The following is a 25,739-nucleotide window of genomic DNA, read 5'->3' on the forward strand; positions in this document are numbered from 1 at the left end:
AATTTTTGGCTTTCCTCTTAACATGGGCTGCCACTTTGCCCCCGAGAGGATGTTGAGCAGAACCGCGTCACAGCTGCCCAGCTGGGGCACGGTGCTGAACGCAGCTCGGCTGGAGCTCTGGGCACAGCCCCTTCTTGCTGAGAAGTTCAGGGCACAGCCCAGACCACGTGGGACACGGTCCCGCTCCCCTGCTGGGCTCAGTGTCCGCCGGCAGGCACAGCAGTGGGAGCAGCAGGCTTCAAAATCCACCTACACAGGTCCTGCCCAGCTCCGCCGCAGCCTCCGTCGCCTGCCGGGCTGGTGGAGAAAGGCCTCGTGACGTCACAGAGCCTTGCGTGACATCAGCCCATGACTTGGCAGGTCGGCAACCCCCTTGCAAGCACAGACACGCGAGGCGGCCACTCGGTGCTGGTGGTCACTGCCTGAACTCTGCTCAGGGTAACAGCCCAAGCCAGCTCGTGCATCGAGATCTTTTTCCTCAGGAGAGACCATGATAACTCTCAGCCCGGCTCTCCCCCTGACCGTGGCTCTCTGCACGTTGTCACTGTTGCCTGCTGGTCTTCGCATTTACATCAACCCCACCTGGCTCATTGTGGAGAGTGAAGCTCCTCCTGAAGACCTGAAGCAGCCACCCATTGATGCGGAGAGCATGACCACCGAATGGGACAGCAGCATCGACGTTCAGAGCCCCTACGGCTTGGTTAGGATCATGATGGACGCTGTTATTGAGGGTCTGAGGAAGCTGCCCTTTGTGGGAGAGAGCATGGTCCCCAAACGGCACAGCAGCACTGGCCCCCGCAGCCCCCAGAGCTGGGTCAGGCTCAGGAAGGACGTCGCTCCTGTGGGCCCGAAGGAACTGCCCGTTGTCGCCAAGAGCGTGGCCTCTGACCCGCCCTACCCTCTGGGCCAGCTTTGGGACTCCCTTGCCCAGGCGGACAGGACCCAGCTGTGTTGCAGGGCCTTGCAAAGCCTGTGGCTGTGCTTCCTGTCTTGGGTTGCACTTCGCCTCTGGAGAAATGGGAACAGACCCCAGGGACAGGTGAGCAATCGCGATCGGTCACACAGGAAGGGAGCGGCTTGTGGGGAGCAGGGAAGCACATCATTGCAAGCCTTGGCCAAGAAGGCTTGCAATGAGAAAACAAAACCCAGCGCGGGCAAGAAAGCCTCGGCAGGCCCCGAGAGCTCCTCTGCCTCTTCCCCAGTTACATGCTCAGCCGTAGGGCAGAAACCCTCCGGAGGCCCCAGCACGACATGGGGCCTGCCAGAGGTGTGCTCAGCCCAGCGTGCTGCCCAGGGCAGTCCTGCGCGGCTGGAGTCCTTCCAGAGGAAGCCAAGCCCCGCAGGCCACTTCTCGGCCACGCGGCCCGCGCCCACTTCATTGCGCCCCCGGCCCTGTCATTTCCAGGGAAAGGAACGGCCGGCCTCATCTTCTGTGGGAACAGACTGCTCGGAGGAGGGCACCTTCAGCTCTGATGAAGCCGTCCACCAGCTGGAGGCCAAAATCACCCCGCTGGCCAGGTGCACCAGGCTTGTCTACCGCCTCCGCCTGAAAGTGTTCCCGCACCAGCACTCCGAGAAGAAGGCGGAAGGCGAGGCAAGCGGAGGAGAGCCTTCTCTAGCTCCCTGTGCACCTCCACCTAGGGCGTGCTCTCGGCGGATTGGCAAGAGGAGATGCAGGGGTGCAAGTGAGTGCCGGCGTCCTTGCAGGGTGGGACTTGAGGCGGGAGAGAACAGGCACCCGTGGCCATGAGGGGCTCCACAGGTGCCCGCATCCCAGGAGGAGGGGCCCACATCCTAGCAGGGTGCCCACTTCCCTCTGAGGTTCCCGGTGGGTGCCCGTGTCCCGGTGAGGCGTGTTGTGGTTGCTCCCCATGTCCCTGTAAGGTGGCAGTGGCCAGTGCCTGCCCATGGCCTGTTGGGTGCCTTAGGCCTTGGGACCTCCAAGGCTGGTGCGAGGGCAAGCATCACAGCAGGAAGAGGGGCAGCTGCTAGGAAGTGGGTGGATAACCTTCCCTACTGTAGTATTTTCACCCAGCTAACAGTGAATTCTCTTCAGGGTGACAGGCAGCTGGTGCGTTGGGACATGCCTCAGCCCACCAAAGGCTCCGGGAGTGAGGGCACCTCCACCGACTTCTTCTGCTGGCTGGAGGCCGTTAGCGCCCCGATGGTCATGCTCCTGCGGGTGGCCATGGCCAACGGCCGGCCACGTCCTGGTGGGTCGCCCGTGCCTGTCCAGCACAACAGCCAACGGGTATTTGCCAACTCCGTTGAGGACCTCTGGGGAGGGTCCCCCTTTTCCGCCCTCCCAAAGGTGCTGCCAGGGCCGACTGGCATCCAAAGGGCCGGGGCTCATCTCTGCCTCCCCAGAGGGAACAGCCAAGCATGCCCGTGCAGCAGAGACGCCTGGGAAACTCGGCAAAACTCCTGCTGGGAGCAGCCTACTTCCTCAATCTTCTAGCACTGCTCAGATCAATAAAGTGCTTTGTTCCTGTAGCATGTGTCATTTTGGTACCAAGGGGATCCAGGAAGGGGCAACACGAAAGGCAGTGGTGCGAGCCAGGCGGCTGTATGCGGGCCTGCGGAGCACGCGCTCCTGGAGAAGTTGGGACAGCTGGGCTGCGAGAGAACGGGCATTCAAGGCTGTGAGGTGCCCCACGGGTGCCCATGATCCAGGAGGAGGGCACTGCGGCCCGGCAGGGTGCCCGTGTCCCGGAGAGGATCCCTGGGAAACACCCACATCCCACTGAGGTGGCATTGGCTGCCGCATGCCCAGGACCCCGTGGGTCATGTCCCTCCAGGAATAATTCTAGACTAATTGCACTCCTCATTCTCAGCGGTTATAATTTTTGTCAAACCAAGAGTGAATTTTTGGCTTTCCTCTTAACATGGGCTGCCACTTTGCCCCCGAGAGGATGTTGAGCAGAACCGCGTCACAGCTGCCCAGCTGGGGCACGGTGCTGAACGCAGCTCGGCTGGAGCTCTGGGCACAGCCCCTTCTTGCTGAGAAGTTCAGGGCACAGCCCAGACCACGTGGGACACGGTCCCGCTCCCCTGCTGGGCTCAGTGTCCGCCGGCAGGCACAGCAGTGGGAGCAGCAGGCTTCAAAATCCACCTACACAGGTCCTGCCCAGCTCCGCCGCAGCCTCCGTCGCCTGCCGGGCTGGTGGAGAAAGGCCTCGTGACGTCACAGAGCCTTGCGTGACATCAGCCCATGACTTGGCAGGTCGGCAACCCCCTTGCAAGCACAGACACGCGAGGCGGCCACTCGGTGCTGGTGGTCACTGCCTGAACTCTGCTCAGGGTAACAGCCCAAGCCAGCTCGTGCATCGAGATCTTTTTCCTCAGGAGAGACCATGATAACTCTCAGCCCGGCTCTCCCCCTGACCGTGGCTCTCTGCACGTTGTCACTGTTGCCTGCTGGTCTTCGCATTTACATCAACCCCACCTGGCTCATTGTGGAGAGTGAAGCTCCTCCTGAAGACCTGAAGCAGCCACCCGTTGATGCGGAGAGCATGACCACCGAATGGGACAGCAGCATCGACGTTCAGAGCCCCTACGGCTTGGTTAGGATCATGATGGACGCTGTTATTGAGGGTCTGAGGAAGCTGCCCTTTGTGGGAGAGAGCATGGTCCCCAAACGGCACAGCAGCACTGGCCCCCGCAGCCCCCAGAGCTGGGTCAGGCTCAGGAAGGACGTCGCTCCTGTGGGCCCGAAGGAACTGCCCGTTGTCGCCAAGAGCGTGGCCTCTGACCCGCCCTACCCTCTGGGCCAGCTTTGGGACTCCCTTGCCCAGGCGGACAGGACCCAGCTGTGTTGCAGGGCCTTGCAAAGCCTGTGGCTGTGCTTCCTGTCTTGGGTTGCACTTCGCCTCTGGAGAAATGGGAACAGACCCCAGGGACAGGTGAGCAATCGCGATCGGTCACACAGGAAGGGAGCGGCTTGTGGGGAGCAGGGAAGCACATCATTGCAAGCCTTGGCCAAGAAGGCTTGCAATGAGAAAACAAAACCCAGCGCGGGCAAGAAAGCCTCGGCAGGCCCCGAGAGCTCCTCTGCCTCTTCCCCAGTTACATGCTCAGCCGTAGGGCAGAAACCCTCCGGAGGCCCCAGCACGACATGGGGCCTGCCAGAGGTGTGCTCAGCCCAGCGTGCTGCCCAGGGCAGTCCTGCGCGGCTGGAGTCCTTCCAGAGGAAGCCAAGCCCCGCAGGCCACTTCTCGGCCACGCGGCCCGCGCCCACTTCATTGCGCCCCCGGCCCTGTCATTTCCAGGGAAAGGAACGGCCGGCCTCATCTTCTGTGGGAACAGACTGCTCGGAGGAGGGCACCTTCAGCTCTGATGAAGCCGTCCACCAGCTGGAGGCCAAAATCACCCCGCTGGCCAGGTGCACCAGGCTTGTCTACCGCCTCCGCCTGAAAGTGTTCCCGCACCAGCACTCCGAGAAGAAGGCGGAAGGCGAGGCAAGCGGAGGAGAGCCTTCTCTAGCTCCCTGTGCACCTCCACCTAGGGCGTGCTCTCGGCGGATTGGCAAGAGGAGATGCAGGGGTGCAAGTGAGTGCCGGCGTCCTTGCAGGGTGGGACTTGAGGCGGGAGAGAACAGGCACCCGTGGCCGTGAGGGGCTCCACAGGTGCCCGCATCCCAGGAGGAGGGGCCCACATCCTAGCAGGGTGCCCACTTCCCTCTGAGGTTCCCGGTGGGTGCCCGTGTCCCGGTGAGGCGTGTTGTGGTTGCTCCCCATGTCCCTGTAAGGTGGCAGTGGCCAGTGCCTGCCCATGGCCCGTTGGGTGCCTTAGGCCTTGGGACCTCCAAGGCTGGTGCGAGGGCAAGCATCACAGCAGGAAGAGGGGCAGCTGCTAGGAAGTGGGTGGATAACCTTCCCTACTGTAGTATTTTCACCCAGCTAACAGTGAATTCTCTTCAGGGTGACAGGCAGCTGGTGCGCTGGGACATGCCTCAGCCCACCAAAGGCTCCGGGAGTGAGGGCACCTCCACCGACTTCTTCTGCTGGCTGGAGGCCGTTAGCGCCCCGATGGTCATGCTCCTGCGGGTGGCCATGGCCAACGGCCGGCCACGTCCTGGTGGGTCGCCCGTGCCTGTCCAGCACAACAGCCAACGGGTATTTGCCAACTCCGTTGAGGACCTCTGGGGAGGGTCCCCCTTTTCCGCCCTCCCAAAGGTGCTGCCAGGGCCGACTGGCATCCAAAGGGCCGGGGCTCATCTCTGCCTCCCCAGAGGGAACAGCCAAGCATGCCCGTGCAGCAGAGACGCCTGGGAAACTCGGCAAAACTCCTGCTGGGAGCAGCCTACTTCCTCAATCTTCTAGCACTGCTCAGATCAATAAAGTGCTTTGTTCCTGTAGCATGTGTCATTTTGGTACCAAGGGGATCCAGGAAGGGGCAACACGAAAGGCAGTGGTGCGAGCCAGGCGGCTGTATGCGGGCCTGCGGAGCACGCGCTCCTGGAGAAGTTGGGACAGCTGGGCTGCGAGAGAACGGGCATTCAAGGCTGTGAGGTGCCCCACGGGTGCCCATGATCCAGGAGGAGGGCACTGCGGCCCGGCAGGGTGCCCGTGTCCCGGAGAGGATCCCTGGGAAACACCCACATCCCACTGAGGTGGCATTGGCTGCCGCATGCCCAGGACCCCGTGGGTCATGTCCCTCCAGGAATAATTCTAGACTAATTGCACTCCTCATTCTCAGCGGTTATAATTTTTGTCAAACCAAGAGTGAATTTTTGGCTTTCCTCTTAACATGGGCTGCCACTTTGCCCCCGAGAGGATGTTGAGCAGAACCGCGTCACAGCTGCCCAGCTGGGGCACGGTGCTGAACGCAGCTCGGCTGGAGCTCTGGGCACAGCCCCTTCTTGCTGAGAAGTTCAGGGCACAGCCCAGACCACATGGGACACGGTCCCGCTCCCCTGCTGGGCTCAGTGTCCGCCGGCAGGCACAGCAGTGGGAGCAGCAGGCTTCAAAATCCACCTACACAGGTCCTGCCCAGCTCCGCCGCAGCCTCCGTCGCCTGCCGGGCTGGTGGAGAAAGGCCTCGTGACGTCACAGAGCCTTGCGTGACATCAGCCCATGACTTGGCAGGTCGGCAACCCCCTTGCAAGCACAGACACGCGAGGCGGCCACTCGGTGCTGGTGGTCACTGCCTGAACTCTGCTCAGGGTAACAGCCCAAGCCAGCTCGTGCATTGAGATCTTTTTCCTCAGGAGAGACCATGATAACTCTCAGCCCGGCTCTCCCCCTGACCGTGGCTCTCTGCACGTTGTCACTGTTGCCTGCTGGTCTTCGCATTTACATCAACCCCACCTGGCTCATTGTGGAGAGTGAAGCTCCTCCTGAAGACCTGAAGCAGCCACCCGTTGATGCGGAGAGCATGACCACCGAATGGGACAGCAGCATCGACGTTCAGAGCCCCTACGGCTTGGTTAGGATCATGATGGACGCTGTTATTGAGGGTCTGAGGAAGCTGCCCTTTGTGGGAGAGAGCATGGTCCCCAAACGGCACAGCAGCACTGGCCCCCGCAGCCCCCAGAGCTGGGTCAGGCTCAGGAAGGACGTCGCTCCTGTGGGCCCGAAGGAACTGCCCGTTGTCGCCAAGAGCGTGGCCTCTGACCCGCCCTACCCTCTGGGCCAGCTTTGGGACTCCCTTGCCCAGGCGGACAGGACCCAGCTGTGTTGCAGGGCCTTGCAAAGCCTGTGGCTGTGCTTCCTGTCTTGGGTTGCACTTCGCCTCTGGAGAAATGGGAACAGACCCCAGGGACAGGTGAGCAATCGCGATCGGTCACACAGGAAGGGAGCGGCTTGTGGGGAGCAGGGAAGCACATCATTGCAAGCCTTGGCCAAGAAGGCTTGCAATGAGAAAACAAAACCCAGCGCGGGCAAGAAAGCCTCGGCAGGCCCCGAGAGCTCCTCTGCCTCTTCCCCAGTTACATGCTCAGCCGTAGGGCAGAAACCCTCCGGAGGCCCCAGCACGACATGGGGCCTGCCAGAGGTGTGCTCAGCCCAGCGTGCTGCCCAGGGCAGTCCTGCGCGGCTGGAGTCCTTCCAGAGGAAGCCAAGCCCCGCAGGCCACTTCTCGGCCACGCGGCCCGCGCCCACTTCATTGCGCCCCCGGCCCTGTCATTTCCAGGGAAAGGAACGGCCGGCCTCATCTTCTGTGGGAACAGACTGCTCGGAGGAGGGCACCTTCAGCTCTGATGAAGCCGTCCACCAGCTGGAGGCCAAAATCACCCCGCTGGCCAGGTGCACCAGGCTTGTCTACCGCCTCCGCCTGAAAGTGTTCCCGCACCAGCACTCCGAGAAGAAGGCGGAAGGCGAGGCAAGCGGAGGAGAGCCTTCTCTAGCTCCCTGTGCACCTCCACCTAGGGCGTGCTCTCGGCGGATTGGCAAGAGGAGATGCAGGGGTGCAAGTGAGTGCCGGCGTCCTTGCAGGGTGGGACTTGAGGCGGGAGAGAACAGGCACCCGTGGCCATGAGGGGCTCCACAGGTGCCCGCATCCCAGGAGGAGGGGCCCACATCCTAGCAGGGTGCCCACTTCCCTCTGAGGTTCCCGGTGGGTGCCCGTGTCCCGGTGAGGCGTGTTGTGGTTGCTCCCCATGTCCCTGTAAGGTGGCAGTGGCCAGTGCCTGCCCATGGCCCGTTGGGTGCCTTAGGCCTTGGGACCTCCAAGGCTGGTGCGAGGGCAAGCATCACAGCAGGAAGAGGGGCAGCTGCTAGGAAGTGGGTGGATAACCTTCCCTACTGTAGTATTTTCACCCAGCTAACAGTGAATTCTCTTCAGGGTGACAGGCAGCTGGTGCGCTGGGACATGCCTCAGCCCACCAAAGGCTCCGGGAGTGAGGGCACCTCCACCGACTTCTTCTGCTGGCTGGAGGCCGTTAGCGCCCCGATGGTCATGCTCCTGCGGGTGGCCATGGCCAACGGCCGGCCACGTCCTGGTGGGTCGCCCGTGCCTGTCCAGCACAACAGCCAACGGGTATTTGCCAACTCCGTTGAGGACCTCTGGGGAGGGTCCCCCTTTTCCGCCCTCCCAAAGGTGCTGCCAGGGCCGACTGGCATCCAAAGGGCCGGGGCTCATCTCTGCCTCCCCAGAGGGAACAGCCAAGCATGCCCGTGCAGCAGAGACGCCTGGGAAACTCGGCAAAACTCCTGCTGGGAGCAGCCTACTTCCTCAATCTTCTAGCACTGCTCAGATCAATAAAGTGCTTTGTTCCTGTAGCATGTGTCATTTTGGTACCAAGGGGATCCAGGAAGGGGCAACACGAAAGGCAGTGGTGCGAGCCAGGCGGCTGTATGCGGGCCTGCGGAGCACGCGCTCCTGGAGAAGTTGGGACAGCTGGGCTGCGAGAGAACGGGCATTCAAGGCTGTGAGGTGCCCCACGGGTGCCCATGATCCAGGAGGAGGGCACTGCGGCCCGGCAGGGTGCCCGTGTCCCGGAGAGGATCCCTGGGAAACACCCACATCCCACTGAGGTGGCATTGGCTGCCGCATGCCCAGGACCCCGTGGGTCATGTCCCTCCAGGAATAATTCTAGACTAATGGCACTCCTCATTCTCAGCGGTTATAATTTTTGTCAAACCAAGAGTGAATTTTTGGCTTTCCTCTTAACATGGGCTGCCACTTTGCCCCCGAGAGGATGTTGAGCAGAACCGCGTCACAGCTGCCCAGCTGGGGCACGGTGCTGAACGCAGCTCGGCTGGAGCTCTGGGCACAGCCCCTTCTTGCTGAGAAGTTCAGGGCACAGCCCAGACCACGTGGGACACGGTCCCGCTCCCCTGCTGGGCTCAGTGTCCGCCGGCAGGCACAGCAGTGGGAGCAGCAGGCTTCAAAATCCACCTACACAGGTCCTGCCCAGCTCCGCCGCAGCCTCCGTCGCCTGCCGGGCTGGTGGAGAAAGGCCTCGTGACGTCACAGAGCCTTGCGTGACATCAGCCCATGACTTGGCAGGTCGGCAACCCCCTTGCAAGCACAGACACGCGAGGCGGCCACTCGGTGCTGGTGGTCACTGCCTGAACTCTGCTCAGGGTAACAGCCCAAGCCAGCTCGTGCATCGAGATCTTTTTCCTCAGGAGAGACCATGATAACTCTCAGCCCGGCTCTCCCCCTGACCGTGGCTCTCTGCACGTTGTCACTGTTGCCTGCTGGTCTTCGCATTTACATCAACCCCACCTGGCTCATTGTGGAGGGTGAAGCTCCTCCTGAAGACCTGAAGCAGCCACCCGTTGATGCGGAGAGCATGACCACCGAATGGGACAGCAGCATCGACGTTCAGAGCCCCTACGGCTTGGTTAGGATCATGATGGACGCTGTTATTGAGGGTCTGAGGAAGCTGCCCTTTGTGGGAGAGAGCATGGTCCCCAAACGGCACAGCAGCACTGGCCCCCGCAGCCCCCAGAGCTGGGTCAGGCTCAGGAAGGACGTCGCTCCTGTGGGCCCGAAGGAACTGCCCGTTGTCGCCAAGAGCGTGGCCTCTGACCCGCCCTACCCTCTGGGCCAGCTTTGGGACTCCCTTGCCCAGGCGGACAGGACCCAGCTGTGTTGCAGGGCCTTGCAAAGCCTGTGGCTGTGCTTCCTGTCTTGGGTTGCACTTCGCCTCTGGAGAAATGGGAACAGACCCCAGGGACAGGTGAGCAATCGCGATCGGTCACACAGGAAGGGAGCGGCTTGTGGGGAGCAGGGAAGCACATCATTGCAAGCCTTGGCCAAGAAGGCTTGCAATGAGAAAACAAAACCCAGCGCGGGCAAGAAAGCCTCGGCAGGCCCCGAGAGCTCCTCTGCCTCTTCCCCAGTTACATGCTCAGCCGTAGGGCAGAAACCCTCCGGAGGCCCCAGCACGACATGGGGCCTGCCAGAGGTGTGCTCAGCCCAGCGTGCTGCCCAGGGCAGTCCTGCGCGGCTGGAGTCCTTCCAGAGGAAGCCAAGCCCCGCAGGCCACTTCTCGGCCACGCGGCCCGCGCCCACTTCATTGCGCCCCCGGCCCTGTCATTTCCAGGGAAAGGAACGGCCGGCCTCATCTTCTGTGGGAACAGACTGCTCGGAGGAGGGCACCTTCAGCTCTGATGAAGCCGTCCACCAGCTGGAGGCCAAAATCACCCCGCTGGCCAGGTGCACCAGGCTTGTCTACCGCCTCCGCCTGAAAGTGTTCCCGCACCAGCACTCCGAGAAGAAGGCGGAAGGCGAGGCAAGCGGAGGAGAGCCTTCTCTAGCTCCCTGTGCACCTCCACCTAGGGCGTGCTCTCGGCGGATTGGCAAGAGGAGATGCAGGGGTGCAAGTGAGTGCCGGCGTCCTTGCAGGGTGGGACTTGAGGCGGGAGAGAACAGGCACCCGTGGCCGTGAGGGGCTCCACAGGTGCCCGCATCCCAGGAGGAGGGGCCCACATCCTAGCAGGGTGCCCACTTCCCTCTGAGGTTCCCGGTGGGTGCCCGTGTCCCGGTGAGGCGTGTTGTGGTTGCTCCCCATGTCCCTGTAAGGTGGCAGTGGCCAGTGCCTGCCCATGGCCTGTTGGGTGCCTTAGGCCTTGGGACCTCCAAGGCTGGTGCGAGGGCAAGCATCACAGCAGGAAGAGGGGCAGCTGCTAGGAAGTGGGTGGATAACCTTCCCTACTGTAGTATTTTCACCCAGCTAACAGTGAATTCTCTTCAGGGTGACAGGCAGCTGGTGCGTTGGGACATGCCTCAGCCCACCAAAGGCTCCGGGAGTGAGGGCACCTCCACCGACTTCTTCTGCTGGCTGGAGGCCGTTAGCGCCCCGATGGTCATGCTCCTGCGGGTGGCCATGGCCAACGGCCGGCCACGTCCTGGTGGGTCGCCCGTGCCTGTCCAGCACAACAGCCAACGGGTATTTGCCAACTCCGTTGAGGACCTCTGGGGAGGGTCCCCCTTTTCCGCCCTCCCAAAGGTGCTGCCAGGGCCGACTGGCATCCAAAGGGCCGGGGCTCATCTCTGCCTCCCCAGAGGGAACAGCCAAGCATGCCCGTGCAGCAGAGACGCCTGGGAAACTCGGCAAAACTCCTGCTGGGAGCAGCCTACTTCCTCAATCTTCTAGCACTGCTCAGATCAATAAAGTGCTTTGTTCCTGTAGCATGTGTCATTTTGGTACCAAGGGGATCCAGGAAGGGGCAACACGAAAGGCAGTGGTGCGAGCCAGGCGGCTGTATGCGGGCCTGCGGAGCACGCGCTCCTGGAGAAGTTGGGACAGCTGGGCTGCGAGAGAACGGGCATTCAAGGCTGTGAGGTGCCCCACGGGTGCCCATGATCCAGGAGGAGGGCACTGCGGCCCGGCAGGGTGCCCGTGTCCCGGAGAGGATCCCTGGGAAACACCCACATCCCACTGAGGTGGCATTGGCTGCCGCATGCCCAGGACCCCGTGGGTCATGTCCCTCCAGGAATAATTCTAGACTAATTGCACTCCTCATTCTCAGCGGTTATAATTTTTGTCAAACCAAGAGTGAATTTTTGGCTTTCCTCTTAACATGGGCTGCCACTTTGCCCCCGAGAGGATGTTGAGCAGAACCGCGTCACAGCTGCCCAGCTGGGGCACGGTGCTGAACGCAGCTCGGCTGGAGCTCTGGGCACAGCCCCTTCTTGCTGAGAAGTTCAGGGCACAGCCCAGACCACGTGGGACACGGTCCCGCTCCCCTGCTGGGCTCAGTGTCCGCCGGCAGGCACAGCAGTGGGAGCAGCAGGCTTCAAAATCCACCTACACAGGTCCTGCCCAGCTCCGCCGCAGCCTCCGTCGCCTGCCAGGCTGGTGGAGAAAGGCCTCGTGACGTCACAGAGCCTTGCGTGACATCAGCCCATGACTTGGCAGGTCGGCAACCCCCTTGCAAGCACAGACACGCGAGGCGGCCACTCGGTGCTGGTGGTCACTGCCTGAACTCTGCTCAGGGTAACAGCCCAAGCCAGCTCGTGCATTGAGATCTTTTTCCTCAGGAGAGACCATGATAACTCTCAGCCCGGCTCTCCCCCTGACCGTGGCTCTCTGCACGTTGTCACTGTTGCCTGCTGGTCTTCGCATTTACATCAACCCCACCTGGCTCATTGTGGAGAGTGAAGCTCCTCCTGAAGACCTGAAGCAGCCACCCGTTGATGCGGAGAGCATGACCACCGAATGGGACAGCAGCATCGACGTTCAGAGCCCCTACGGCTTGGTTAGGATCATGATGGACGCTGTTATTGAGGGTCTGAGGAAGCTGCCCTTTGTGGGAGAGAGCATGGTCCCCAAACGGCACAGCAGCACTGGCCCCCGCAGCCCCCAGAGCTGGGTCAGGCTCAGGAAGGACGTCGCTCCTGTGGGCCCGAAGGAACTGCCCGTTGTCGCCAAGAGCGTGGCCTCTGACCCGCCCTACCCTCTGGGCCAGCTTTGGGACTCCCTTGCCCAGGCGGACAGGACCCAGCTGTGTTGCAGGGCCTTGCAAAGCCTGTGGCTGTGCTTCCTGTCTTGGGTTGCACTTCGCCTCTGGAGAAATGGGAACAGACCCCAGGGACAGGTGAGCAATCGCGATCGGTCACACAGGAAGGGAGCGGCTTGTGGGGAGCAGGGAAGCACATCATTGCAAGCCTTGGCCAAGAAGGCTTGCAATGAGAAAACAAAACCCAGCGCGGGCAAGAAAGCCTCGGCAGGCCCCGAGAGCTCCTCTGCCTCTTCCCCAGTTACATGCTCAGCCGTAGGGCAGAAACCCTCCGGAGGCCCCAGCACGACATGGGGCCTGCCAGAGGTGTGCTCAGCCCAGCGTGCTGCCCAGGGCAGTCCTGCGCGGCTGGAGTCCCTCCAGAGGAAGCCAAGCCCCGCAGGCCACTTCTCGGCCACGCGGCCCGCGCCCACTTCATTGCGCCCCCGGCCCTGTCATTTCCAGGGAAAGGAACGGCCGGCCTCATCTTCTGTGGGAACAGACTGCTCGGAGGAGGGCACCTTCAGCTCTGATGAAGCCGTCCACCAGCTGGAGGCCAAAATCACCCCGCTGGCCAGGTGCACCAGGCTTGTCTACCGCCTCCGCCTGAAAGTGTTCCCGCACCAGCACTCCGAGAAGAAGGCGGAAGGCGAGGCAAGCGGAGGAGAGCCTTCTCTAGCTCCCTGTGCACCTCCACCTAGGGCGTGCTCTCGGCGGATTGGCAAGAGGAGATGCAGGGGTGCAAGTGAGTGCCGGCGTCCTTGCAGGGTGGGACTTGAGGCGGGAGAGAACAGGCACCCGTGGCCGTGAGGGGCTCCACAGGTGCCCGCATCCCAGGAGGAGGGGCCCACATCCTAGCAGGGTGCCCACTTCCCTCTGAGGTTCCCGGTGGGTGCCCGTGTCCCGGTGAGGCGTGTTGTGGTTGCTCCCCATGTCCCTGTAAGGTGGCAGTGGCCAGTGCCTGCCCATGGCCTGTTGGGTGCCTTAGGCCTTGGGACCTCCAAGGCTGGTGCGAGGGCAAGCATCACAGCAGGAAGAGGGGCAGCTGCTAGGAAGTGGGTGGATAACCTTCCCTACTGTAGTATTTTCACCCAGCTAACAGTGAATTCTCTTCAGGGTGACAGGCAGCTGGTGCGTTGGGACATGCCTCAGCCCACCAAAGGCTCCGGGAGTGAGGGCACCTCCACCGACTTCTTCTGCTGGCTGGAGGCCGTTAGCGCCCCGATGGTCATGCTCCTGCGGGTGGCCATGGCCAACGGCCGGCCACGTCCTGGTGGGTCGCCCGTGCCTGTCCAGCACAACAGCCAACGGGTATTTGCCAACTCCGTTGAGGACCTCTGGGGAGGGTCCCCCTTTTCCGCCCTCCCAAAGGTGCTGCCAGGGCCGACTGGCATCCAAAGGGCCGGGGCTCATCTCTGCCTCCCCAGAGGGAACAGCCAAGCATGCCCGTGCAGCAGAGACGCCTGGGAAACTCGGCAAAACTCCTGCTGGGAGCAGCCTACTTCCTCAATCTTCTAGCACTGCTCAGATCAATAAAGTGCTTTGTTCCTGTAGCATGTGTCATTTTGGTACCAAGGGGATCCAGGAAGGGGCAACACGAAAGGCAGTGGTGCGAGCCAGGCGGCTGTATGCGGGCCTGCGGAGCACGCGCTCCTGGAGAAGTTGGGACAGCTGGGCTGCGAGAGAACGGGCATTCAAGGCTGTGAGGTGCCCCACGGGTGCCCATGATCCAGGAGGAGGGCACTGCGGCCCGGCAGGGTGCCCGTGTCCCGGAGAGGATCCCTGGGAAACACCCACATCCCACTGAGGTGGCATTGGCTGCCGCATGCCCAGGACCCCGTGGGTCATGTCCCTCCAGGAATAATTCTAGACTAATTGCACTCCTCATTCTCAGCGGTTATAATTTTTGTCAAACCAAGAGTGAATTTTTGGCTTTCCTCTTAACATGGGCTGCCACTTTGCCCCCGAGAGGATGTTGAGCAGAACCGCGTCACAGCTGCCCAGCTGGGGCACGGTGCTGAACGCAGCTCGGCTGGAGCTCTGGGCACAGCCCCTTCTTGCTGAGAAGTTCAGGGCACAGCCCAGACCACGTGGGACACGGTCCCGCTCCCCTGCTGGGCTCAGTGTCCGCCGGCAGGCACAGCAGTGGGAGCAGCAGGCTTCAAAATCCACCTACACAGGTCCTGCCCAGCTCCGCCGCAGCCTCCGTCGCCTGCCAGGCTGGTGGAGAAAGGCCTCGTGACGTCACAGAGCCTTGCGTGACATCAGCCCATGACTTGGCAGGTCGGCAACCCCCTTGCAAGCACAGACACGCGAGGCGGCCACTCGGTGCTGGTGGTCACTGCCTGAACTCTGCTCAGGGTAACAGCCCAAGCCAGCTCGTGCATTGAGATCTTTTTCCTCAGGAGAGACCATGATAACTCTCAGCCCGGCTCTCCCCCTGACCGTGGCTCTCTGCACGTTGTCACTGTTGCCTGCTGGTCTTCGCATTTACATCAACCCCACCTGGCTCATTGTGGAGAGTGAAGCTCCTCCTGAAGACCTGAAGCAGCCACCCGTTGATGCGGAGAGCATGACCACCGAATGGGACAGCAGCATCGACGTTCAGAGCCCCTACGGCTTGGTTAGGATCATGATGGACGCTGTTATTGAGGGTCTGAGGAAGCTGCCCTTTGTGGGAGAGAGCATGGTCCCCAAACGGCACAGCAGCACTGGCCCCCGCAGCCCCCAGAGCTGGGTCAGGCTCAGGAAGGACGTCGCTCCTGTGGGCCCGAAGGAACTGCCCGTTGTCGCCAAGAGCGTGGCCTCTGACCCGCCCTACCCTCTGGGCCAGCTTTGGGACTCCCTTGCCCAGGCGGACAGGACCCAGCTGTGTTGCAGGGCCTTGCAAAGCCTGTGGCTGTGCTTCCTGTCTTGGGTTGCACTTCGCCTCTGGAGAAATGGGAACAGACCCCAGGGACAGGTGAGCAATCGCGATCGGTCACACAGGAAGGGAGCGGCTTGTGGGGAGCAGGGAAGCACATCATTGCAAGCCTTGGCCAAGAAGGCTTGCAATGAGAAAACAAAACCCAGCGCGGGCAAGAAAGCCTCGGCAGGCCCCGAGAGCTCCTCTGCCTCTTCCCCAGTTACATGCTCAGCCGTAGGGCAGAAACCCTCCGGAGGCCCCAGCACGACATGGGGCCTGCCAGAGGTGTGCTCAGCCCAGCGTGCTGCCCAGGGCAGTCCTGCGCGGCTGGAGTCCTTCCAGAGGAAGCCAAGCCCCGCAGGCCACTTCTCGGCCACGCGGCCCGCGCCCACTTCATTGCGCCCCCGGCCCTGTCATTTCCAGGGAAAGGAACGGCCGGCCTCATCTTCTGTGGGAACAGACTGCTCGGAGGAGGGCACCTTCAGCTCTGATGAAGCCGTCCACCAGCTGGAGGCCAAAATCACCCCGCTGGCCAGGTGCACCAGGCTTGTCTACCGCCTCCGCCTGAAAGTGTTCCCGCACCAGCACTCCGAGAAGAAGGCGGAAGGCGAGGCAAGCGGAGGAGAGCCTTCTCTAGCTCCCTGTGCACCTCCACCTAGGGCGTGCTCTCGGCGGATTGGCAAGAGGAGATGCAGGGGTGCAAGTGAGTGCCGGCGTCCTTGCAGGGTGGGACTTGAGGCGGGAGAGAACAGGCACCCGTGGCCGTGAGGGGCTCCACAGGTGCCCGCATCCCAGGAGGAGGGGCCCACATCCTAGCAGGGTGCCCACTTCCCTCTGAGGTTCCCGGTGGGTGCCCGTGTCCCGGTGAGGCGTGTTGTGGTTGCTCCCCATGTCCCTGTAAGGTGGCAGTGGCCAGTGCCTGCCCATGGCCTGTTGGGTGCCTTAGGCCTTGGGACCTCCAAGGCTGGTGCGAGGGCAAGCATCACAGCAGGAAGAGGGGCAGCTGCTAGGAAGTGGGTGGATAACCTTCCCTACTGTAGTATTTTCACCCAGCTAACAGTGAATTCTCTTCAGGGTGACAGGCAGCTGGTGCGCTGGGACATGCCTCAGCCCACCAAAGGCTCCGGGAGTGAGGGCACCTCCACCGACTTCTTCTGCTGGCTGGAGGCCGTTAGCGCCCCGATGGTCATGCTCCTGCGGGTGGCCATGGCCAACGGCCGGCCACGTCCTGGTGGGTCGCCCGTGCCTGTCCAGCACAACAGCCAACGGGTATTTGCCAACTCCGTTGAGGACCTCTGGGGAGGGTCCCCCTTTTCCGCCCTCCCAAAGGTGCTGCCAGGGCCGACTGGCATCCAAAGGGCCGGGGCTCATCTCTGCCTCCCCAGAGGGAACAGCCAAGCATGCCCGTGCAGCAGAGACGCCTGGGAAACTCGGCAAAACTCCTGCTGGGAGCAGCCTACTTCCTCAATCTTCTAGCACTGCTCAGATCAATAAAGTGCTTTGTTCCTGTAGCATGTGTCATTTTGGTACCAAGGGGATCCAGGAAGGGGCAACACGAAAGGCAGTGGTGCGAGCCAGGCGGCTGTATGCGGGCCTGCGGAGCACGCGCTCCTGGAGAAGTTGGGACAGCTGGGCTGCGAGAGAACGGGCATTCAAGGCTGTGAGGTGCCCCACGGGTGCCCATGATCCAGGAGGAGGGCACTGCGGCCCGGCAGGGTGCCCGTGTCCCGGAGAGGATCCCTGGGAAACACCCACATCCCACTGAGGTGGCATTGGCTGCCGCATGCCCAGGACCCCGTGGGTCATGTCCCTCCAGGAATAATTCTAGACTAATGGCACTCCTCATTCTCAGCGGTTATAATTTTTGTCAAACCAAGAGTGAATTTTTGGCTTTCCTCTTAACATGGGCTGCCACTTTGCCCCCGAGAGGATGTTGAGCAGAACCGCGTCACAGCTGCCCAGCTGGGGCACGGTGCTGAACGCAGCTCGGCTGGAGCTCTGGGCACAGCCCCTTCTTGCTGAGAAGTTCAGGGCACAGCCCAGACCACGTGGGACACGGTCCCGCTCCCCTGCTGGGCTCAGTGTCCGCCGGCAGGCACAGCAGTGGGAGCAGCAGGCTTCAAAATCCACCTACACAGGTCCTGCCCAGCTCCGCCGCAGCCTCCGTCGCCTGCCGGGCTGGTGGAGAAAGGCCTCGTGACGTCACAGAGCCTTGCGTGACATCAGCCCATGACTTGGCAGGTCGGCAACCCCCTTGCAAGCACAGACACGCGAGGCGGCCACTCGGTGCTGGTGGTCACTGCCTGAACTCTGCTCAGGGTAACAGCCCAAGCCAGCTCGTGCATCGAGATCTTTTTCCTCAGGAGAGACCATGATAACTCTCAGCCTGGCTCTCCCCCTGACCGTGGCTCTCTGCACGTTGTCACTGTTGCCTGCTGGTCTTCGCATTTACATCAACCCCACCTGGCTCATTGTGGAGAGTGAAGCTCCTCCTGAAGACCTGAAGCAGCCACCCGTTGATGCGGAGAGCATGACCACCGAATGGGACAGCAGCATCGACGTTCAGAGCCCCTACGGCTTGGTTAGGATCATGATGGACGCTGTTATTGAGGGTCTGAGGAAGCTGCCCTTTGTGGGAGAGAGCATGGTCCCCAAACGGCACAGCAGCACTGGCCCCCGCAGCCCCCAGAGCTGGGTCAGGCTCAGGAAGGACGTCGCTCCTGTGGGCCCGAAGGAACTGCCCGTTGTCGCCAAGAGCGTGGCCTCTGACCCGCCCTACCCTCTGGGCCAGCTTTGGGACTCCCTTGCCCAGGCGGACAGGACCCAGCTGTGTTGCAGGGCCTTGCAAAGCCTGTGGCTGTGCTTCCTGTCTTGGGTTGCACTTCGCCTCTGGAGAAATGGGAACAGACCCCAGGGACAGGTGAGCAATCGCGATCGGTCACACAGGAAGGGAGCGGCTTGTGGGGAGCAGGGAAGCACATCATTGCAAGCCTTGGCCAAGAAGGCTTGCAATGAGAAAACAAAACCCAGCGCGGGCAAGAAAGCCTCGGCAGGCCCCGAGAGCTCCTCTGCCTCTTCCCCAGTTACATGCTCAGCCGTAGGGCAGAAACCCTCCGGAGGCCCCAGCACGACATGGGGCCTGCCAGAGGTGTGCTCAGCCCAGCGTGCTGCCCAGGGCAGTCCTGCGCGGCTGGAGTCCTTCCAGAGGAAGCCAAGCCCCGCAGGCCACTTCTCGGCCACGCGGCCCGCGCCCACTTCATTGCGCCCCCGGCCCTGTCATTTCCAGGGAAAGGAACGGCCGGCCTCATCTTCTGTGGGAACAGACTGCTCGGAGGAGGGCACCTTCAGCTCTGATGAAGCCGTCCACCAGCTGGAGGCCAAAATCACCCCGCTGGCCAGGTGCACCAGGCTTGTCTACCGCCTCCGCCTGAAAGTGTTCCCGCACCAGCACTCCGAGAAGAAGGCGGAAGGCGAGGCAAGCGGAGGAGAGCCTTCTCTAGCTCCCTGTGCACCTCCACCTAGGGCGTGCTCTCGGCGGATTGGCAAGAGGAGATGCAGGGGTGCAAGTGAGTGCCGGCGTCCTTGCAGGGTGGGACTTGAGGCGGGAGAGAACAGGCACCCGTGGCCGTGAGGGGCTCCACAGGTGCCCGCATCCCAGGAGGAGGGGCCCACATCCTAGCAGGGTGCCCACTTCCCTCTGAGGTTCCCGGTGGGTGCCCGTGTCCCGGTGAGGCGTGTTGTGGTTGCTCCCCATGTCCCTGTAAGGTGGCAGTGGCCAGTGCCTGCCCATGGCCTGTTGGGTGCCTTAGGCCTTGGGACCTCCAAGGCTGGTGCGAGGGCAAGCATCACAGCAGGAAGAGGGGCAGCTGCTAGGAAGTGGGTGGATAACCTTCCCTACTGTAGTATTTTCACCCAGCTAACAGTGAATTCTCTTCAGGGTGACAGGCAGCTGGTGCGCTGGGACATGCCTCAGCCCACCAAAGGCTCCGGGAGTGAGGGCACCTCCACCGACTTCTTCTGCTGGCTGGAGGCCGTTAGCGCCCCGATGGTCATGCTCCTGCGGGTGGCCATGGCCAACGGCCGGCCACGTCCTGGTGGGTCGCCCGTGCCTGTCCAGCACAACAGCCAACGGGTATTTGCCAACTCCGTTGAGGACCTCTGGGGAGGGTCCCCCTTTTCCGCCCTCCCAAAGGTGCTGCCAGGGCCGACTGGCATCCAAAGGGCCGGGGCTCATCTCTGCCTCCCCAGAGGGAACAGCCAAGCATGCCCGTGCAGCAGAGACGCCTGGGAAACTCGGCAAAACTCCTGCTGGGAGCAGCCTACTTCCTCAATCTTCTAGCACTGCTCAGATCAATAAAGTGCTTTGTTCCTGTAGCATGTGTCATTTTGGTACCAAGGGGATCCAGGAAGGGGCAACACGAAAGGCAGTGGTGCGAGCCAGGCGGCTGTATGCGGGCCTGCGGAGCACGCGCTCCTGGAGAAGTTGGGACAGCTGGGCTGCGAGAGAACGGGCATTCAAGGCTGTGAGGTGCCCCACGGGTGCCCATGATCCAGGAGGAGGGCACTGCGGCCCGGCAGGGTGCCCGTGTCCCGGAGAGGATCCCTGGGAAACACCCACATCCCACTGAGGTGGCATTGGCTGCCGCATGCCCAGGACCCCGTGGGTCATGTCCCTCCAGGAATAATTCTAGACTAATGGCACTCCTCATTCTCAGCGGTTATAATTTTTGTCAAACCAAGAGTGAATTTTTGGCTTTCCTCTTAACATGGGCTGCCACTTTGCCCCCGAGAGGATGTTGAGCAGAACCGCGTCACAGCTGCCCAGCTGGGGCACGGTGCTGAACGCAGCTCGGCTGGAGCTCTGGGCACAGCCCCTTCTTGCTGAGAAGTTCAGGGCACAGCCCAGACCACGTGGGACACGGTCCCGCTCCCCTGCTGGGCTCAGTGTCCGCCGGCAGGCACAGCAGTGGGAGCAGCAGGCTTCAAAATCCACCTACACAGGTCCTGCCCAGCTCCGCCGCAGCCTCCGTCGCCTGCCGGGCTGGTGGAGAAAGGCCTCGTGACGTCACAGAGCCTTGCGTGACATCAGCCCATGACTTGGCAGGTCGGCAACCCCCTTGCAAGCACAGACACGCGAGGCGGCCACTCGGTGCTGGTGGTCACTGCCTGAACTCTGCTCAGGGTAACAGCCCAAGCCAGCTCGTGCATCGAGATCTTTTTCCTCAGGAGAGACCATGATAACTCTCAGCCTGGCTCTCCCCCTGACCGTGGCTCTCTGCACGTTGTCACTGTTGCCTGCTGGTCTTCGCATTTACATCAACCCCACCTGGCTCATTGTGGAGAGTGAAGCTCCTCCTGAAGACCTGAAGCAGCCACCCGTTGATGCGGAGAGCATGACCACCGAATGGGACAGCAGCATCGACGTTCAGAGCCCCTACGGCTTGGTTAGGATCATGATGGACGCTGTTATTGAGGGTCTGAGGAAGCTGCCCTTTGTGGGAGAGAGCATGGTCCCCAAACGGCACAGCAGCACTGGCCCCCGCAGCCCCCAGAGCTGGGTCAGGCTCAGGAAGGACGTCGCTCCTGTGGGCCCGAAGGAACTGCCCGTTGTCGCCAAGAGCGTGGCCTCTGACCCGCCCTACCCTCTGGGCCAGCTTTGGGACTCCCTTGCCCAGGCGGACAGGACCCAGCTGTGTTGCAGGGCCTTGCAAAGCCTGTGGCTGTGCTTCCTGTCTTGGGTTGCACTTCGCCTCTGGAGAAATGGGAACAGACCCCAGGGACAGGTGAGCAATCGCGATCGGTCACACAGGAAGGGAGCGGCTTGTGGGGAGCAGGGAAGCACATCATTGCAAGCCTTGGCCAAGAAGGCTTGCAATGAGAAAACAAAACCCAGCGCGGGCAAGAAAGCCTCGGCAGGCCCCGAGAGCTCCTCTGCCTCTTCCCCAGTTACATGCTCAGCCGTAGGGCAGAAACCCTCCGGAGGCCCCAGCACGACATGGGGCCTGCCAGAGGTGTGCTCAGCCCAGCGTGCTGCCCAGGGCAGTCCTGCGCGGCTGGAGTCCTTCCAGAGGAAGCCAAGCCCCGCAGGCCACTTCTCGGCCACGCGGCCCGCGCCCACTTCATTGCGCCCCCGGCCCTGTCATTTCCAGGGAAAGGAACGGCCGGCCTCATCTTCTGTGGGAACAGACTGCTCGGAGGAGGGCACCTTCAGCTCTGATGAAGCCGTCCACCAGCTGGAGGCCAAAATCACCCCGCTGGCCAGGTGCACCAGGCTTGTCTACCGCCTCCGCCTGAAAGTGTTCCCGCACCAGCACTCCGAGAAGAAGGCGGAAGGCGAGGCAAGCGGAGGAGAGCCTTCTCTAGCTCCCTGTGCACCTCCACCTAGGGCGTGCTCTCGGCGGATTGGCAAGAGGAGATGCAGGGGTGCAAGTGAGTGCCGGCGTCCTTGCAGGGTGGGACTTGAGGCGGGAGAGAACAGGCACCCGTGGCCGTGAGGGGCTCCACAGGTGCCCGCATCCCAGGAGGAGGGGCCCACATCCTAGCAGGGTGCCCACTTCCCTCTGAGGTTCCCGGTGGGTGCCCGTGTCCCGGTGAGGCGTGTTGTGGTTGCTCCCCATGTCCCTGTAAGGTGGCAGTGGCCAGTGCCTGCCCATGGCCTGTTGGGTGCCTTAGGCCTTGGGACCTCCAAGGCTGGTGCGAGGGCAAGCATCACAGCAGGAAGAGGGGCAGCTGCTAGGAAGTGGGTGGATAACCTTCCCTACTGTAGTATTTTCACCCAGCTAACAGTGAATTCTCTTCAGGGTGACAGGCAGCTGGTGCGCTGGGACATGCCTCAGCCCACCAAAGGCTCCGGGAGTGAGGGCACCTCCACCGACTTCTTCTGCTGGCTGGAGGCCGTTAGCGCCCCGATGGTCATGCTCCTGCGGGTGGCCATGGCCAACGGCCGGCCACGTCCTGGTGGGTCGCCCGTGCCTGTCCAGCACAACAGCCAACGGGTATTTGCCAACTCCGTTGAGGACCTCTGGGGAGGGTCCCCCTTTTCCGCCCTCCCAAAGGTGCTGCCAGGGCCGACTGGCATCCAAAGGGCCGGGGCTCATCTCTGCCTCCCCAGAGGGAACAGCCAAGCATGCCCGTGCAGCAGAGACGCCTGGGAAACTCGGCAAAACTCCTGCTGGGAGCAGCCTACTTCCTCAATCTTCTAGCACTGCTCAGATCAATAAAGTGCTTTGTTCCTGTAGCATGTGTCATTTTGGTACCAAGGGGATCCAGGAAGGGGCAACACGAAAGGCAGTGGTGCGAGCCAGGCGGCTGTATGCGGGCCTGCGGAGCACGCGCTCCTGGAGAAGTTGGGACAGCTGGGCTGCGAGAGAACGGGCATTCAAGGCTGTGAGGTGCCCCACGGGTGCCCATGATCCAGGAGGAGGGCACTGCGGCCCGGCAGGTTGCCCGTGTCCCGGAGAGGATCCCTGGGAAACACCCACATCCCACTGAGGTGGCATTGGCTGCCGCATGCCCAGGACCCCGTGGGTCATGTCCCTCCAGGAATAATTCTAGACTAATCGCACTCCTCATTCTCAACGGTGAAGTGTACCTGTATGCAGTAGTGCTGTCTGGGAAACACGGTGTAAGTCCTGCTAGGAGCACTCTATGTTTTTAATTATCTAGCACACTCTAGATCAACAAAATTTACATGTATCACATAGAATTGGGACATTTTCCTTCTGGGCTCATACACGGCCTGTGTCTGGGATGGAAGGGCTCAGCTTCTCTCTAAGATTCCTGTCTGGTGGGGCTCCTGACTATTTCTGCCTCAGTACCCAGTAGTAATGCAATGGTGAAGACAGCAGGGTTCTTCAGGTTGAACGTTAAGTTGGGTCAATCATGAAAGAGAAATACTGAAATATCTTATGCAAAGGATCGCCTTTTGGCCCATGCAGTTCTTTCTTCTTATCAGAAGTGACAGGCTGTAGTTGTACATGATTCTTTGACAGCTGGAGGGTAGCCAAGTGGTGAGGGGAGAAAGCCAGCTTTGTAAGGAACATAAGGGAGCCCTGTGGATGCTGGTCTCAGCTTTAATTCCCTACAATGGTCAGATCTAAGTAGCATTTTAGTATTCCCCTCTAGAGATGAACAACAGATAACATCTGTCCCAGTTGCAACAGCATCCATCTCTTTCCTTAGAGACCAAGGCAGAGGCAGCAATAGCTCACCAGGCTGCAGCAAGACAGTGAAATTCAGGAGCAGTGGTTGCTGATCCTAGTTGTGGTCACAGCCAGAGGCAAGCTCTTCACCAGAGCAATCCGATTCCCACCTTAGCAGCAGCACAGTCAGGACAGGAGAGACCCACCACAGCCTGATGCACCTCTCTTATGTAGCCATGAAGGAAAATGCAGATTCTGAGGAAAGGAACTGCACCCAGCCTGAGGCAGCTGTTACTCCGGTTAGCTTGAGGGAAGGCTGAGGTAGCCTTGTGAAAGCATGCCTGACCACTGTGGTCTATAACTCTGTAAAGTCTTCCCATATGTGGGACCCATAGTGCACCAACTCAGAATCATCATCTCCCCTCTCCTCCCCCCACCCCATGCTCAGTGTTCTTTTACTACCATGTTAAAAAGTTTGAGTCTTGCATAATATGAAACCTCACGGGCAGCTGTGCTCAAAGTCCCCATGAGGAGGGACAGGGACACAGAAGGGATAAAGCGGGCACCAACTCACCTCCCAGCTGAACCTGGAGCACAGTGGCCCACCTGTGCCAAGGCCATCCAGGAACCTGATGTGGGCACAGAAGGGTTGTGCTTGTGGCTAAGGAAGCCAACAGCAGGAAAGGCTTTGCATTTCTTAATGCTGGAAATACTTTAAAATTCACCGAATGGCTGAGTAAGGCACCTCTGGAAGTAATTTTGTCCAATCCCCCCTTGCTGAGACAGGGCTGCCTAGAGCCAGTTGCCCAAGAGCTTGCGTAGACAGCTTTTGAGTATCTTCAAGGATGGAGACTCCACAACATCTCTGGATGATAACTGTTATCATCTCTGGATTATAACTGTGCCAGTGCTCAGTTACCCTCACAACAAAAAAGCATGTCCTGATGTTCAGAGGGAACCTCCTGTGTTTCAGTTCATGCCCATTGCTTCTGGTCCTGTCGCTGGCTTTGTCCTCCTTTTACCCTCCCTTCTGGTATTGGTATACATTAATAAGATTCCCCTTCAGCCTTCTCTTCTCCAGTTTGAACAGTCCCAGCTCTCTCAGCCTTTCCTCATAGGAAAGATTCTCCAGTCCCTTCATGATCTTCATGACCCTTCACGATCTTCATGACCCTTCACTGGACTCTCACCAGTAGCCCCATCTCTCTCTTGTACTGAGGAACTCAGAACTGGACACAGTACTCGGGGGGGGCCTCACCTGAGCAGAGGGAAGGATCACGTCCCTCAGCCTGCTGGCAACAATCCCCCTAATGCAGCCCAGGATACCATTAGACCTCTTCACTGCAAAGGCACATGGCTGGCTCATGGTTAACCAGGACCCTCAAGGCCTTTTCTGCAAAGCTGCTTTCCCAAACGTGTGACCCCCAGCATGTACTAATGCACGGGTTTATTCTTCCCCAAGTGCAGGACTTTGCACTTCCCTTTGTTGATTGTCAAAATGTCAGCCCATGTCTCCAGCCTGTCAAGGTCCCTCTGGATGGCAGCACAACCCTCCGCTGTGCCAGCTACTCCTCCCAGTTTTGTGTCATCAGTGGACTTGCTGAGGGTACACTCTGCCCCATCACCCACATCTTAAATGAAGATGTTGATCAGGATAGGACCTAGTACTGATCCCTGGGCTACACTCCTAGTTACTGGTCTTCAGCTGGATTTTATACCACTGATCACCACACTCTTGGGCCCAGTCCTTCAGCCAATTTTCAGTCTATCACTGTCTGCTCATCTAGCCCATACAGCAACAGCTTTGCGATGAGGATCTCATGGGAGACCATATCAAAAGCCTGACAGAAGTCAAGGTAGGCAATATCCACTGCTCCTCCCTCATCTACCAAGCCAGTCATTTCAGCATAGAGGTTTATCAGATTGTTTAAGCATGACTTCCCCTTCATGAATACACACTGACATAAAGTGATTTGCCACAGTGATTTACCCCTTTATTAAAAGCAGTCTCACCTTGCCCAATACCCCACTAGTGCTAATGCCACCTCTGCCTATAAGGTCTTTTGATAAAATTCACTTGACTCATCTGTTCAAGAGACTTACTGGGAAGGGCTGAAGTTTTCCATCTCTCTGCTGTCCTGAGGGTACAGAGGGGTTTCACAAAAGCACCCCAAGCCATGCACGCACCAGGACTTACTGAGAGCTGACTGGCCAGGCAAAAGCCAGAGCCACCACCTTCAGCACCTCCTTCTTCACCAAAGCAGTCTGTGCCAGGAGCTTTGTTCCATGTCTGGCTTTGAC

At 60.7% G+C, this 25,739-nt stretch overlaps 8 protein-coding genes across 8 annotated transcripts; all 8 read left to right on the forward strand.

The window, feature by feature from the left end:
• The first annotated feature begins 641 nt into the window (after positions 1 to 641).
• On the forward strand, positions 642 to 2,493 carry LOC135314073 (uncharacterized). The gene is made up of 3 exons (XM_064455731.1): positions 642 to 1,039; positions 1,406 to 1,685; positions 2,057 to 2,493. The coding sequence occupies exons 1-3, from the start codon at positions 650 to 652 to the stop codon at positions 2,059 to 2,061; spliced, it is 675 nt and encodes a 224-aa protein (XP_064311801.1). The 5' UTR covers positions 642 to 649; the 3' UTR covers positions 2,062 to 2,493.
• A 391-nt stretch (positions 2,494 to 2,884) lies between these two features.
• On the forward strand, positions 2,885 to 4,945 carry LOC135314074 (uncharacterized). Its single transcript, XM_064455732.1, has 3 exons — positions 2,885 to 3,902; positions 4,269 to 4,548; positions 4,920 to 4,945. The coding sequence occupies exons 1-3, from the start codon at positions 3,354 to 3,356 to the stop codon at positions 4,922 to 4,924; spliced, it is 834 nt and encodes a 277-aa protein (XP_064311802.1). The 5' UTR covers positions 2,885 to 3,353; the 3' UTR covers positions 4,925 to 4,945.
• Positions 4,946 to 6,202: 1,257 nt separating this feature from the next.
• On the forward strand, positions 6,203 to 7,808 carry LOC135314076 (uncharacterized). The gene is made up of 3 exons (XM_064455733.1): positions 6,203 to 6,765; positions 7,132 to 7,411; positions 7,783 to 7,808. Exons 1-3 carry the CDS (start codon positions 6,217 to 6,219, stop codon positions 7,785 to 7,787), a joined length of 834 nt encoding a protein of 277 aa, XP_064311803.1. The 5' UTR covers positions 6,203 to 6,216; the 3' UTR covers positions 7,788 to 7,808.
• A 1-nt stretch (position 7,809) lies between these two features.
• On the forward strand, positions 7,810 to 11,082 carry LOC135314120 (uncharacterized). The gene is made up of 4 exons (XM_064455764.1): positions 7,810 to 7,939; positions 9,072 to 9,628; positions 9,995 to 10,274; positions 10,646 to 11,082. The coding sequence occupies exons 1-4, from the start codon at positions 7,810 to 7,812 to the stop codon at positions 10,648 to 10,650; spliced, it is 972 nt and encodes a 323-aa protein (XP_064311834.1). The 3' UTR covers positions 10,651 to 11,082.
• An 846-nt stretch (positions 11,083 to 11,928) lies between these two features.
• LOC135314077 (uncharacterized) lies at positions 11,929 to 13,945 on the forward strand. Its single transcript, XM_064455734.1, has 3 exons — positions 11,929 to 12,491; positions 12,858 to 13,137; positions 13,509 to 13,945. The coding sequence occupies exons 1-3, from the start codon at positions 11,943 to 11,945 to the stop codon at positions 13,511 to 13,513; spliced, it is 834 nt and encodes a 277-aa protein (XP_064311804.1). The 5' UTR covers positions 11,929 to 11,942; the 3' UTR covers positions 13,514 to 13,945.
• An 846-nt stretch (positions 13,946 to 14,791) lies between these two features.
• Positions 14,792 to 16,397, forward strand: LOC135314078 (uncharacterized). The gene is made up of 3 exons (XM_064455735.1): positions 14,792 to 15,354; positions 15,721 to 16,000; positions 16,372 to 16,397. Exons 1-3 carry the CDS (start codon positions 14,806 to 14,808, stop codon positions 16,374 to 16,376), a joined length of 834 nt encoding a protein of 277 aa, XP_064311805.1. The 5' UTR covers positions 14,792 to 14,805; the 3' UTR covers positions 16,377 to 16,397.
• A 1-nt stretch (position 16,398) lies between these two features.
• Positions 16,399 to 19,260, forward strand: LOC135314121 (uncharacterized). Its single transcript, XM_064455765.1, has 4 exons — positions 16,399 to 16,528; positions 17,661 to 18,217; positions 18,584 to 18,863; positions 19,235 to 19,260. Exons 1-4 carry the CDS (start codon positions 16,399 to 16,401, stop codon positions 19,237 to 19,239), a joined length of 972 nt encoding a protein of 323 aa, XP_064311835.1. The 3' UTR covers positions 19,240 to 19,260.
• A 1-nt stretch (position 19,261) lies between these two features.
• Positions 19,262 to 21,869, forward strand: LOC135314122 (uncharacterized). The gene is made up of 3 exons (XM_064455766.1): positions 19,262 to 19,391; positions 20,524 to 21,080; positions 21,447 to 21,869. Exons 1-3 carry the CDS (start codon positions 19,262 to 19,264, stop codon positions 21,789 to 21,791), a joined length of 1,032 nt encoding a protein of 343 aa, XP_064311836.1. The 3' UTR covers positions 21,792 to 21,869.
• The last annotated feature ends 3,870 nt before the right edge of the window (positions 21,870 to 25,739 follow it).

Source organism: Phalacrocorax carbo, chromosome 6 (assembly GCF_963921805.1).
Source record: "Phalacrocorax carbo chromosome 6, bPhaCar2.1, whole genome shotgun sequence".
Taxonomy (NCBI): Eukaryota; Metazoa; Chordata; class Aves; order Suliformes; family Phalacrocoracidae; genus Phalacrocorax; species Phalacrocorax carbo.